General features: G+C 43.3%; 1 protein-coding gene across 29 annotated transcripts in view; it reads left to right on the top strand.

The window, feature by feature from the left end:
* Cadps (calcium dependent secretion activator) overlaps positions 1 to 14,678 on the top strand; it is a 431,715-nt gene that overhangs the window by 275,936 nt on the left and 141,101 nt on the right. For all 29 annotated transcript variants that reach the window (XM_076931554.1, XM_076931557.1, XM_076931556.1 and 26 more), the window contains exons 10-11: positions 2,869 to 2,977; positions 8,829 to 9,041. In XM_076931554.1, coding sequence (XP_076787669.1) covers positions 2,869 to 2,977; positions 8,829 to 9,041 — 322 coding nt within the window. The remainder of the gene's footprint in view (positions 1 to 2,868; positions 2,978 to 8,828; positions 9,042 to 14,678) is intronic.

Below are 14,678 nucleotides of genomic sequence, written 5' to 3'. Positions count from 1 at the left end.
GTTTGGGTTTTTGTTGTTGTTGTTGTTGTAGTTGTTGGGAGGTTGTTGTTTTATTTTGTTTTGTTTCTTTTTTTTTTTAACAAGTCACACAGCCTCAGCCTGCAGGGCATGTCATCAGTACTTCCAGAAGAGGGCAGCAGCAGACAGCACTGCAGAGAGGGAGCCAGTAAAACAGGAAAGAAAAAAGTAAAAGGTTCAGGAGTAGTAGAAGACTGCATCTTGAAGTCATACACTTTTGCTGTGGTATTTATCTGGACCTCAAGTGCATACTGGCGTCTTTCTGGCTGACCTCACTGACAAACTCCACCCTGTCTCCTGTTGCCAAGTGAAAGAACTAATCACCACAGGAGAGATCTAGCTATGTCTCCTTGTTTTGTGGTGAGGGCATCATGAAGAATTTGTTGTGGGTAGGACCAGCCACGGGTTGACATGACCTGGTACTGTACATGGAGAGACACTGTCAATTGTGGAGAAGGATGTCATAGATTAAACATATGTCCCCCATGTGTCAGACTCATTTAGCAAAAGCCCATTATTATTTGACCAGGTGTGCTTGTGGAACTGTAAATAGAACAAAGATACTCCTTCAAAGGACTGGTCACCTCCAGGGAAGTCCTCTGAGCTGCATGATGGGGCCAGATCCACGGGAACTACTTAGTTACACACACTGATAGAACGATTGCTGTGCAAGCCTCACACATGATGTGGGAATCTCAGTAACTGCCCAGTACCAAGATGATACACAGGGATGAGGGGGAGGAGGAGTGAGAGAAGGAAGGGAGCACAACACAGATGAGAGCTTGGAGGCTGAAAGATGACAGTTTACTGAACCAGACCAGGAACCCAGTTTCTCTGACCACCCCCATTTGCACTCAGACATATGTTGTAGGAGAGCAGGACGTCTTGGCGTGCTCTGCTTGTTATAAGGAACCAGTTCGTGTTCCCTTATGAAAGTTCTCTTTTTGATCTAGCCTGGGAGACAGTGCATTCATTCTTCAGAATCCCAAATTGGGCAGTAAAATTCTCATGAGAAACCAACAGAGGGCAGCAGCAGACAAACCAGCCCCATGAATGTGCTCTCTCTCCTCTTACTCTGAACCTTCAGGACTCGGGACAGCGCAACCTATTGTGGAGTCTGAAAGCACCCGTTTCTTAATTGCCCTTAAAAAGAGACCAGTCTCTCTGGATGAGACTACACTTGTCCCTGGCTGGGTTCAAAGTCTTAGAATTGTCTCTTTCAATAAAGGGAAGTAAGGGGTGAGGGATGTGGCAGTCCTTCACCGAGGCATTTGACATCCGTGGATGACGGTAAATGTGCCTGTGAGCTTGGCTGGAAGCTGGGGGTAGGCCTGCTTTGCCATGGGCTCCTTGCCAATAGGCCAGATGTAGAAAAGGGAAGCATCCTCGCCAGTTCTGCATACACAGTGACAACAGGGTCCTGAAGGCGGGCCTGCAGCTTGGAGCACCACCCTGCACTGCCGTGGAATGCCAATATCAGTAAAGTGAGGGCTGCCATTTAGGGCGCCAGTGACAACGGCCATGCCATCGGGGCTTGGGGCTGCCTGGCTGTGACTGGCACCTAGCAGTGGAGTGCTCATTGCTTGTGACAGCATGTCACTGCGGCGCTTGTCTAAGACAGAGGGGAGACTTTACCAAGTCCCTGCAAGTGCCCCTTCAATAGCAGTGGGTAGCCAAAAACAAATCAAGAAACTCAGTACTGATGAAAGCAGAGCTTGTTATATATGAATGCAGTGTATGTGTTTGTGCACGAATGCATGGGTGTGTGTGCCTGAGGGGGGAAGCATACCTTTGTGTGAGTTCAAGTACATACATGCCACACAGCAGGTCAAAAACCAACCTTGGGCATCAGTCTGTGACTTCTACCATGTTTGGAGGCAGGATTTCTTGTTGCTCTTCACCATGTATGCAGTTTGGCCAGCATGTGGGCTTCTGGGCATCTCCCACCTCTGCTTCTCCTCTCTCCATAGAGGCATTGCAATTGCAGATTCACACTACCCATATGGCTTTACGTAAGTTCTAGGGAACTGAACCCTAGTCCTCATGCTTGCTGGACAAGTGCCTTACCCACCAAGCCACCTTCTGAGCCTTTTAAACAACTGCAAAGAAATGAATTTTTGTTCTCTAACCACTGGCCAAGATTATATTGGGCAACATGCATAGAACTGTTGCCATCCAGTCAGCCTTATGTCACAAAAGAATGGCAATGTGTGGTTCTAACCCAATTGTGTGAGAACAGCAACATGAGATGAGGTAGTCCACAGTGTAACCCCAGAACCCAGAATATAGGGGAGGAGAATCAGAAATTCAAGCCCAACCTGAACTATAAGGAGACCTGTCTCAAAATAGTAAATAGAAGGCTGGAAAGACAGCCCAGAAACCACATTAAAGGGGGCTTGCTGGCCAGTCAGCATAGCCTAATCTGTGACTTACAAGCTGGTGAAAAACATTGTCTCAAACAACCGGGTGGATAAATGTCACCTGAAACTAACCTCTAGTCTTCAAACACAGCTTCACATTCATGTAAATATACCTACACCTCTGCCACACGTCCATGTATATATACATGGACACCCACATGAACATGCATACACTTGACAAAAATAAAAGCCAAACTACAGTAATGATAACAGCTGACTGTTCCTAAGTGCCTACTAAGTGCCAGGGACAGACTCTTATTTCCATTCTGTACATGAACCCACTCTAGCTAGACTCATGGACCACTGTCAGATGCTATATGAAATGTGAATGAGAGAACGGAGCACTGGGGCTTCAGTTAAATGTGGATGGTTCTCAAAGGGGGATGAGCCTTGGTGGGGCAGTCTCACAGTCTGCTTTACTGTCCTACAGGTCAGCCAGTACACTTTTGCCATGTGCAGCTATCGAGAAAAGAAAGCAGAGCCTCAGGAACTCCTCCAGTTGGACGGCTACACCGTGGATTACACTGATCCTCAGCCAGGTACCCACTCCTTCCTTGGCTATGCCCCCACACAAAAGGCAAGCTCATGTTGGCAAGATAGTTGGTCCATGTTAGGCAGTAACCTGATACACCAGAGAGTCTCTGGTTGGAAGCCAAAATGAAAACACACACTTTGGGGTTTATGCACCTGGGACCACATCAAGGACGAACTCTACTGGATGCTGCTGAAAATATCCATGAGAAAGAATATGTACTGATAAACCAGGGACTGTGTTTGTGTGAGACTATGGTGTGTGTGTGTGTGTGTGTGTGTGTGTGTGTGTTCCTCTGTACATGTGAGTGTACATGTTTGTGCATGTGGAGACCACAGGTTGGAATCAGGAGTATTCAGTTGTTCTCTTTATTAAACCAGGAGCTCAGTGATTGGCTAGGCTGGAGTGATGGCCCTCGAGTGCCAAAGTCTCTGCCCCCTCCAGCACTTGGCTGACAGGTGTAAGCCCAGCTGTTACACAGGTGCTGGAAATGAGCTCCTCACTCTTGGATGGTGAGCACATTACCAGCAGAGTCAACCCTTCAGCCCCTAACTAAGCCATCGCTTCAGCCCCTAACTAAGCCATCGCTTCAGCCCCAGTGTGTGTCCTTGGTGTCCAAGAGAAACTGCCTCCCTGCGTGCACGTATGTCCCCTGGCCAGAGTCCAAGAACACACAAGGTTAGCTGGTGGAACTGGAGGAAGAAACTTGCGCTACCCACTGTATTCCTTACAAGATGCCTCTCCCTGACTCGAAGCGTTGGCGCGCCTGGGCTTATGCAGCGAAGAGCGCCTTGCAAGTGGTGGTATTTCTTGTAAGTTCTACATCGCTTACATTCTACATCCTGCCCCCCTCACACCTCTCCCCGTACCCATTTTATTTTTTTCCCCAGAAAACTGAATAGAAATCAGTCTCAAAGAACCTTCAGAATGGGTGGGGGGGTGCGAAATCATTTCAGCATATTAATGAACAACGAGCACCAGCAGCCCTCTCCCGGAGAAGTTCATTTTTATGCCAAATCTGCACAAGGCTTTTCCAACCACACTGCATCATTTGGCCCAAAACCTTTTTTTCAACTCCCATATTGCTCTTCCACGTGCAACAAAATACACAGGAGGGGGGGGAAGCAGAGTTTGAGAGAAAACGGGGTATTATGGGATATTAACTCAAAAAGATATGACAGAGAAGACCTCATTCCTGCCCACTTAGGGACATCAATCAGTCCCCTCCAAATCTTGGCCCTGGGGGATTCAAGCAAGTTAAACTTTCCAATTTCTGTGTGTAACTACATCCTGCCGGAGTATCCACTGGACAGTGCTGACTCCATAAAGATCGGAATTCAGATTTTGCCCAGAAGCTTTCCTAATGAACAGGAGTTCAAAATGAACCTTCTGTGCAACATGTCCGAATGACAGGATCCTGCATTTAAAAGCCAGCAGTTGGGACACTGTGAGGTGGTTTGTATTTCTCTCCAGTTTCTTTTTTCTCTCTTAGGATTTCTTTTTACAAGTAAAACAGTTGTGCCTAAGACATATCTTAGAGAAGGAGGCCAGAAGGCCAATATAACAAAGAAAAACAAGGCCATTCTATACCAGAGAGCCCTGCTGAGCCAATCCCCACCCCTGCTTCTGTATGACCACCAATGCCATTGCACGTCAGGGACTCCTGTCAAGACAGCCCCCAACTCCCTCTTTTCTGTGTGTTCACACCAGATCCTCATCACCATCTCACAAGCAAGTGGGATCAGAAACATCATCCTGTGTTTCAAATTAAGAAACAGATTGGAGAGGTCTCAGGCTATCTGAGAGTGGACCCAGGACCCGGGACCCACCCATGTCACTCTCTTGTGCTTGTCACTGAACAATTACAACAAAGCTACCCATAGAATTTACCGATTAAATCAGGGCTTCCATGGCAGGAAGGTGGAGGCGGGGAGCTTTTATTCCACACACAGGAATGACACCTGAATATTCTCATTTTTATTTTTTTATTTATTTTTACCCTCTGTGTATGAGTGTTTTGCCTGAATGTACGTGAAGTATACCACATGCTGCAGTACCCACAGGGGCCAGGAGAGGGTATCAGATACCCTGGAACTAGGGTTAGACGTGGTTGTGATTTGCTGTGTACATGCTGAGAACTGAACCGAGGTCCTCTACAAGAGCATCAAGAGCTTTTAACCACTGAGCCAGTGTTCCATCCCTGCATGTATATTCTTAAAGCTTCATTTATTGTCTCCACATTAATCTGATGAGATGTAATTTCTTCCTGAGAGATGTAAATAGAAAGTCAATTGACTGCGTTCTTGAAGGTAACAAGCAGTTGCTTCTCTCTGCCTATTCCTGTGTTAAGTCCTATTTATTTCCCAAGTTATTTTTAGTTGAAATGTAAATTTAATATTTCTATAGCCCTAACAGATTATTTTTTTCTTTCTTGTGATCTTGTGGATGGACATAGGGTCTTACATCTACTAGATAAACACTCAGCTACTGAGTTAATGCCCCAGCCCCTAAACTCTGTATTTTATTGTTAAAAATCTCTGGTCCTGAGTGAAGAGCCGGAAAGAGGTAGGGCAAAATTCTCATACTCCCCTAAGCATTGGAGTGGGTTCCTGTATAGTATGCACTTGGCCAATTTTATCTATGGAGGTGTAAGCAAATTAATAACAATGTAGTCATATCTTCAGAGATTAAGGGATGCTCTTGGATGGTGAGCCTATTAGTCAAAAAAGACATTAGAAGCTGTTTTCCTCCTCTCCTCTTAACTTTATGCAGGATTTATAAAGTTGTTGGCAGGCTCAGAATCATTGTAGCCTATTCCTTTTTACCTTAAGAAAAGGTGTAACTGGAACTCCTTGCAAGGCTTGAGACAGTGGGAAGTCCATCTCAAGTGAGGCACCCCCGGTATCTACTGATTGTAGCAAGGTGGCACATCTCCAAGGTTAGCGTGAGAGTAGGCACATGATGTGTTGACTTGCTCTTCCTCTTGTCTCCTTGATGCTCATTGAAGCATCCCTCAAAGCTCTTCCTCCACTTCTAAATTTTCCTTCTTATCATGTCATCCAGGTTCCCGATTTGTTAAATGTGCACCATTCTTTCTAAAGCACACATTTTATACAAGTTATGAGAAACCAAGTAAATATCTCCTCAGAATCAAAACCACCAAAAAACTCCTCTCAAAGCTGTTTTGATGCTGAATCACTGGATCCTCTTTGTAAAGAAGTAGCCAGGGCTGAGAGCGTGTCCTTAGTGAAGGTCCTTGATGCTCTTGCAGAGGGACAGGAGTTCTGGTTCCAGCACCCACATTAGGGGCTCAACCAATTATAACCTCAGCTGCAGGAAATTGATGGTCTCTTCTGGTCTCCACAGGCACACATATACACATGTCCATACAAACAGATATATGTGTATAAATAAATAACTTACAAACAAAAAGAATGTAGCTATTTATTGATCTTAGCCCCTGGCCATTATCAATGAAATATCCCCACAGTGTATAAACACTTGTAAAAGAGATACCTGGATAAACATGATGAGCTCAGTGTAGAAGACTTCACATCACTGCAATGACACCTAGCGCTGCTCTGCTGCAGACAGACTCCTGACTGGTCTTGCTGGCAGCTTGGAGATGCTAATCAATCATTCATGTACCTCTTGGCTCTCAACTAACGGGGAGATGATACATGCCTGACAAAGGTAAGAACTTTATATCTAGATAGAGAAACACCACCTCACTGAAAATGCAGGCTTTCGAATATGTTGATGGACATAAACTATCATTGGCCTTGTTTTAAGTGCTGGCCTTGAGAATTACCTGAGGCCATTTTTTTTCAGGAAATATTTTTGAGCACCTACTTTGTGCTGTGCATTATACTAGATACCAATGAAAGAGGTTAAATCGGATAAAACCTTGGTCCTTATGATGCAAGGTAAGCTAGGGAGCTTAGTAGAAGTTGATAGAAGCAGTAGATGGCTGAAGAGATGGCTTACCAATTAAGAGCACTTCCTGTTCTTGCAGAGAACAGAGTTTGGTTCCCAGCACCCACATCAGGCAGCATACCACCTGCAACTCCAGATCCAGGGGATCTGACATCTTCTTCTGGTTTCGAGTCTGCATGTGTGTGTGTGTGCGAGCACACACACACACACACACACACACACACACACACACACACAAATAAAAACATCTTTAATTAAAAGAATAATAGAGAAAAATAGTCAAGGTGAGAGAGATTGTTAGAGATAATTATGAGAGATAGAGGTCAAAGAAGACCTCATAAGAATGTAACTTTCAAGTCAAGATATGTAGAAGGAGGTGTGTGAGTCACACAGCTATGAAGTGCACACATGAAAGAACAGAGGTGGCAGAGAGTCAATTGATGTGGACTGCAAACCTTGACAGAGCCTGGGGTTTTGTTTCAATAGGATTGGGGCTTCTGGTGAGCTGAGCAGAGAAACAGCATGATCTATTTACTATATTAAGCATTGACTTGGTTCAATACTGAGAGTTGGCACTAGAACATGAGACTGGGAGTGCATTGGTTGAGATAGGAGATTGCTCAAGGTAATTACAGCCAGATTCAGGAGCCAGCACCAGTAGCAGCAGAAGGGTCCCTGCCCTGGTAACCCACAGCACCAATACCCATGGGAGAAATTAATAAAAAGTTCTAAACTAGCCCAAAGATTGCAGACAGCACTTTTCAGCCAAATGGGCTCAGCTCTCCTAAGGTGGCAAGAGCTTGAGAAAAACCTCAGGCCCAGGCCTTCAGCATTGAGTGTGGCATGTTTGAGATGTCTGTCCAAGTGCACAAGTCCAGAGAGCCACCACTAGTCTAGGTCTGGAGTTGAAGGAAGGACTCCAAAGGGAAGGGATGTGAAGTCCCTCAGCATATTCTTAGCACATGGAAGTTATCACCAGGAACTGTAAATACAGGAAAGAAAGAGCAGAATATCAGATGCTTTCACATTTAAAAGGTAAGGAGGAAGAAGAGGAAGAGCAGACAGTAAAGCAAGCAGAGCAGCCACCACATGCTGAGAGGTAAGTGGAGTGTCAGGTTTCTTGAAAGAGAACGTTTCAACCAGAAGTGAGTGTGGATTGCAGCTGATCGTGTGATACAGTGAGCGGAGTTAAGATTTCTCATTGAACATTGAACATTGGATTCGGTAAAGTTAATATCATTGGTGGCCTTGACAACAAAGGTTTTAGGCAGGCAGCAGCCAGACTAGAGGGGCTTTATGGTCAAATGGAGAAGTCTTCTTGCTGCCCAGAGATGATTCTCTGACCTATAGCATCAGCATTTTCAGAGAGCTTGTTGAAAGTTCAGGGTCTCAGGATTCACTGCAAACAGAAATTGGGATCAGAAACTGCACTTGATCAAAATGCCTAGCTATGTCACATGTGCAGAAATGACAGAGAAGCCTCAGTAGATATGTTCTTTTCACTGTAAAGAGAAGAACCACAGGACAGTAGCTGAAGGGAGAAGGGGCCAAGAGAAGTGGTTGTTGTGACAGTGGTGTGATGGTGATGTTGGCAGTGATGCTGCTGGTGCTGGTGGTGGTGCTGGTGATGATAATGATGACTTAGGGAAGAACTGTGTTTATAAGCAGGTGTTTAATGTGGCTGTTTGATGTACTGTCACTAGCAAGACAAAGAAAGAGATATGAGCCAGCCTTAAAACGCTTCTTAAATACCTGGTCCCACTCAGTGGCCAAGTCGTTTACAGCCGCCCCATCCAGAAGTCAGATAAATTGCTCCTCCCCATTCTGGCCCAAAGAAAAGCAGTAGAAATTGCTTGCTAGGGACTGCTCCCTGCTGATATTCTCACAGCTCAGCTTAGATGGTGCTTTTTATTTCCTTGCAGGTTTGGAGGGTGGCCGAGCCTTCTTCAATGCAGTCAAAGAAGGAGACACGGTGATATTTGCAAGTGATGATGAACAAGATCGAATCTTGTGGGTCCAAGCTATGTACAGGGCCACTGGGCAGTCGCACAAACCTGTGCCCCCTACCCAGGTGCAGAAGCTCAATGCCAAGGGTGGAAATGTGCCTCAGCTGGATGCCCCCATCTCTCAGTTTTGTAAGTACATATGCTATTTCTTAAAAAAAAAATTAATAGTTCTGTAAAGTAAGTCTTCCAAAGTTGAATGAGAAAAATTAGTTGCTTTTATATGTAAGATTCTAAAATCACATTAGGGGCATGTAGCTAATGCAGGGTGAAACTTGGGGCAAAATCTTAGATGAAAGTAATTTTAAAGTGCAATACTTGACATTCTCTACCAAGGACTAAACAAAGAAATGTATATTTTATATCTATGCCTATCTTTTGATTTTTGCCGAGAGTTTGGAATTCACAGCCAAATGCGTATTTGTTTGAGTCCCTCAAATATAGTAGATTCCGTATATTGGTGCTTCGCCTCCTCCTATTAAAAGGAATTTAAAAATAGGGATGATTTGAAATAAACTTAAATCTGCAATTTAGAACCATTTAAAAATAAATGATGACATTATCACATGCAGTGGGAAAAAAAATCATGGTACCTAAAATCACATTCTGAGCAGAGATATCAGAGACCTAAAAGCAGCCCCAGTTCATCTGCAGTCCCCTGCCTCTGTGTCTCTGTACTTTTTGTCTTGTCACTTTTTGCCCCAAATCTCCCAGTACTTCTAAAACCCAGGATATGGTGAAAGCCAAAGCTGAATTTTTATTTTATGAAAAAAAAAAAAAATAAAGTCAGAGATCTGCAGATTCATTGTTTACTCTGCACAGAGATCTTCAGCTTTGTCTAAGGAGAACTAAAGTGTGCGTTCATCCACGGAACTGTCATGGTGGTTTCTTATTTTAGTACGAGGCTCCCTCTTTCAGCGTAGGTCACTGAGCACTTGTCTAGCATGGAGACATATTAATGAGGAAGTCACATGAGACTCTTCCTCTTACAGCATCTGCATCCCAGGGAATATTCAGGTTACCCCAACTCAGCCTCCCTCAAAGCCGACCATTTCACACACTGACAGATATCATGGCCAATATCACAAGGTGGTGAGTGACCAGATCAAGAGGGTATCAGGCAAATAGACAGACGAGGAAGCCTTCTTAGAACTTAATCCAAATACTAAGGCATTAGTTCCCAGCTCTAGGAGGCATAGACATAAGACCAGAGGTCCCTGCAAGAACAGCCCAAAGCAGAGACTGCGCTTTCCTGGAGTGCTTGCTCAGGGCTCCACTGTTGCTCGAGAGCCAAGCCTGAGTGTGTATGTCATGATTTTACAGCTATAGAATCTGTAGAGGGAAATTACGTTTTCAGTGAGTCCCACTGCTGTGAACATTTCCATCTGATAAAGGTATGATGTTTTGGGGGAAGGGAAACGCTACTCATTGGAACCCCCAGTTCTATACCAATGATTTCTTAAAGAAAGATGTGTTCTTTGGTGGAGCCTGATGTACAACTCCACACGGTGGCCTTCCACACAGAAAACCATGAAAGACTAAGGAACACGTGAGGCTGAAGCTAGAGTAGAGGTGATAGCCCTGCAGTGACTACCCTTGAATTGCCTGCTCTAAAATCTTGACTGACGTAGGCATATCCAGTACTTATTTAATTTCTAAATAAAGGGCATCTGTGTGACAGGTCCTCTCTCTCACTGCCTGACAGCCTCTGGTTAGCACATCTGGAAATAACATTACCCACCATACCCTTCTGCATTCTCTTTGTATGAGAAAAAAAAATCCTAATTATAATCACCATTCAAATCAACTTCATGAAAGATCTGTTTCAAGTGATATTTGGAAAATTCTCTTCTTTCCAAATGGTCTCCGATTCTCCCAAGATCATTTCACCACATCTCGTGTCTCTTCTGCCATCCACCCACAGTGAAAAATGGCTGCTTGGCTTGTGCTCGGCCCTACATTTCTTCACTAATAGAGGAAAGAGAAAGAACAACTAGGAGTAAAACTGAGTGGAGAAATGGTGGGAGTGTCCCTCGGCAATAGAGCATATACTTGGAGCATGTCCTTAGATCCTAGCAACACCCCCACAAAGGAATTTAGAAGACCCATGATAGAAGCTGTTGAAGATGGTTATAGCCTTTCATGGAAATACATGAAGGCCAAAGGTAGAGAGTTCCCCATGAGGACAGGATTTATTTCATTCTAATGCTGAAGTGAAGGTCCTTGCAACCCTGCAGACTGAATTCAACTGAAAGCTCAGTGACTTAATACATGTAACAAACCTATTTGAAATATCTTAGATGGGTCATGCAGCAAAATCCTGGAAGGTAGAATTGGAGGATAAGATCATCCTTGTAGATTCTATAGTATAGATTATACAACGTAGCCAAAACAAATGTGATAGTATGTGCCTATAAAATTATCAGAACCTTGGGTAGTTCACCTTCTTCTCTACTGACCCTTTAAACTCTGCAAGGAAGGGAAAAGACCTTCAGAGAGTGTAGGTGCCTTCTCAAAGAAAAAGGCTGCCCCATCCAGCCATTCCAGTAACCCACTACAGGAGCCTCCTTTCTCACAGACAACAATGTGAATGGCACTCATTTAATTGTGCACTGCCCAGCCCTCCCAAATGTGCATCGTGTCCCCATGATTAATGCAACCCAGTACTACTGATCTCCATGCCACCACTGTTGCTTTGCTGCATCTGAAGCAAAGCCCCCATGCTGCTTTAGACTGTTTATTGCAACCACAGTGCCACCAGGATACTTCTGTTCCCCAAACTTAGAAACCAGCATAGGAAGCCAGTGAAGATGTAAGCAGCTCCTTCAGACCCTGAACATTTGCAGTTAAGAATAAAGAAACCCACGGAAAAGATCAGAAAGATGAGGGCTCTGCATTCAGCGGTGCCACAGGCAATTATGCCTGGCAAGCACACACAGAAAAGTATGGCTTTGAGTGGGGCTCATAGGTCTTAGTGGAACTTGCTACAGTGGGGTCACAGTTACGGCTGCCTGTATTGCTTAAACCAAAACCATCAAACAGGTCAAGCCTTCTGTATGGGAAACCCACCCTTATTTGCCTGAAGCTTCCCTTCTTGTAGCAACCGAGTCCAGTGCACAAGGCAAACTGAGCTATGGTGGTCACTGAGGAATACAAAGCAGGGGAAATGAAGTATCAATCCCAGTGTAGTTCTAAATAGCAAACCTTGGTCATTCACAGGAAAGAACAAAAGCACAGATTTTCTAGCTAGAAACAAGAAGGGAAAGGAAGAAAAGACTTAAAAACAAGAGAAAGAAAAAGAAAATCAAGTATTGCATTTTAAAAAAGTTTCCTTAAGTTCCAAAAGGTCAGTGTCATTGCTACATACTTGACTGTGCACACGCCTAATTAAATCTTGGTTCTGAGTATTTGTTCAAAGCACTTCCCGTTCTTGTCAGAGGATGGTCTTAATGACTTTTCCATGACTTCACTTGGTAATTGCTGCATTAGTATTTACACAGCTGACAGAAGCTACATAGAAAAGGGAAGCCACATAGGAATGTTTGGGGGACAGAGGGGAAAAAATAAGAAACACTCCAATCTTGTCCTGTCGCTGTCTGTTCCAAGGAATCTTGGGAATGGGACATTTTGCAGTTTGGGAGAGTTGAGAGTATCTGTGTTTTGGGATGTTTCCAAATTCAGTTTAACTGACTTTTTGGGGGCAGTTGGCATTTTTTTTTCAATTTCAAAAGTTCAATTTCAAAATGAAAAGACACGTCTAAGAAAGAGTGGAGTGGAGTATTTATATGGAATTGGAAAAACTGGGAAAAATAGATCCTGCTTTTCATTTGTTTGTGACTGCAAAGATCTGGGGAGGGTTCCATCAGCCTGTCAAGCCTTTTGTTCTTCTGTGGTTTTTATTTTGTATGTGTGCTGTTGATTTATTTTTTCCATTTTAGTTATGTTTTTATGAGTTGGTACCTAGTTCCACAATTTTTTTTTGAACAAATACCTGTAATTCTCCAATTTCTAAGGCCATTAATGCACACTTTGGATATGCCCAAATCCGTAATTAAGTATTGCCACAGTTCACTGTGCCAAGTGGCTACTCACTGACACCTTATCTCTGTCCGTGGGTATGAGAGAAATCCTACAGAGAAATAATCTAGCGCTCATTTGGTGTGGGATGGGAAAAGAAGGCGTGTTAAGCTTTGCCATTTGGTCAATGATAGTGCTTGCATTTACTTGTTTTAATGTCTATTTCTCAACTAACAACTGTTAACTACCTCAAGCACCCCAGAGCTGGATGTTGCTTAGAACTGCTCTATTTTTATCACCACTGAGATAATCTTCAACAGTTAGGGGGGGGGTTGAATACCACTGGTTTGGGGGAGGTTGATTTCCGTTGTTGTTGTTGTCGTTTTGTTTCATTTTAAGTTTTCTTGTTCAATCTTTGCTCAGACCCAAGAACTGTAGCTGCTAGGTTAGTACTCCTGTCTGCTTTCCTGAGCCTTGTTGCTAGTCTTTATGTTATTCTGGTTTGTTCCTTCTTACCCTGCTAACTTCTAGCTGGACTGAAGGGTAAGTGCTCCCCCATAGCTAGCACAGTTCAGATAATCTGACTCGATTATCTGACACCTGCAATGTGCTTCCTCTCTCCTCTTCAATCTCCCTCATGTCTAGACTTTGTAGCACAACTCTCGTGTGATTTTCCTGACCTTAGGTTTGAAATGTAAGCTTCCATACTGAAGCTAGGATGCATGTCATGTGTGCATAATTGCCTCCTCTCCTTGGCTTTCATATTGGCATCAAATGAACTTTTGAGTAAAGCCAACCAGGAACTCCTGATGTTTTTCATTCCAAGAATATTGATTAATATCACAACGAAATGGCCAACAATGCCTCTGTTTCATGGAATCCACAGTTACCTGAATGCTCAATGCCTGAAAACAGATCATTTTGCACTTTGACACAATGATGTGTTGTTGTTGTTGTTGGTCCCCCTTCCCTATTCAAAAGATTAGAATGGTCAGCTACGAATGGTGTAACCATGGATACAGTAGCAGATAGAAAGATGAGGTAGAAAAATCCACTGATCTTAACTGAGCAATATTTGAAATCGCAAACTACAATCAATAAATTATTTGAGCCTTAGAGAATGTATTCAACTTGGTTTACTGGTACGTCCTCAAATAAAACCCATTGAGGATTGATTTTTGAAAGCAGAGCTGTAAAACATGGTCTGTACACAACAATGACAAATTGAAGACATGAATGAGTTCATATACTTTATTCACAAAGGGTTTTGGTCCAAGATCTCACAGTGCCCAGGAAGATTTTGAACTCCCCACCATTCTGCTCCTCCCCCAGGAACAATGACAACAATAACTTGATCAACTTCATTTGTATTTCTATTAATTTTTCTAAATATAAACCTCCAAGAAACAGAAAAACGATACTTTAAAACTTTAGGAAAATCTTTCTCTATTCTACTTTTAACAAAAGAGAGTTTACAATTTCTTTATTCATATAGGATCAAGCTGGCTACATGAAGTGTGTTGTGAGAAGACGTAACATTAGAGAGAGCTAGACAATTTGGTCAAGAGAGCAGGCAAATATGTATTTGAGTTATCTGAATGCTAATTTAGAAAACTGTAGGTCATACCATTCCTCCTGATCATTTAACAGTAGCCTTTTTCTTCTTATTATCATTATTATTTTTTTGGTTTGGTTGTTTTATTTTAATTTGCTTTTTTTCCCTTTCTTTCTCTTTTATTTTGCATACATGTA

This window comes from Arvicanthis niloticus, chromosome 3 (genome assembly GCF_011762505.2).
Source record: "Arvicanthis niloticus isolate mArvNil1 chromosome 3, mArvNil1.pat.X, whole genome shotgun sequence".
Lineage (NCBI taxonomy): Eukaryota > Metazoa > Chordata > Mammalia > Rodentia > Muridae > Arvicanthis > Arvicanthis niloticus.
This window is presented reverse-complemented; position numbering and strand designations above follow the sequence as displayed.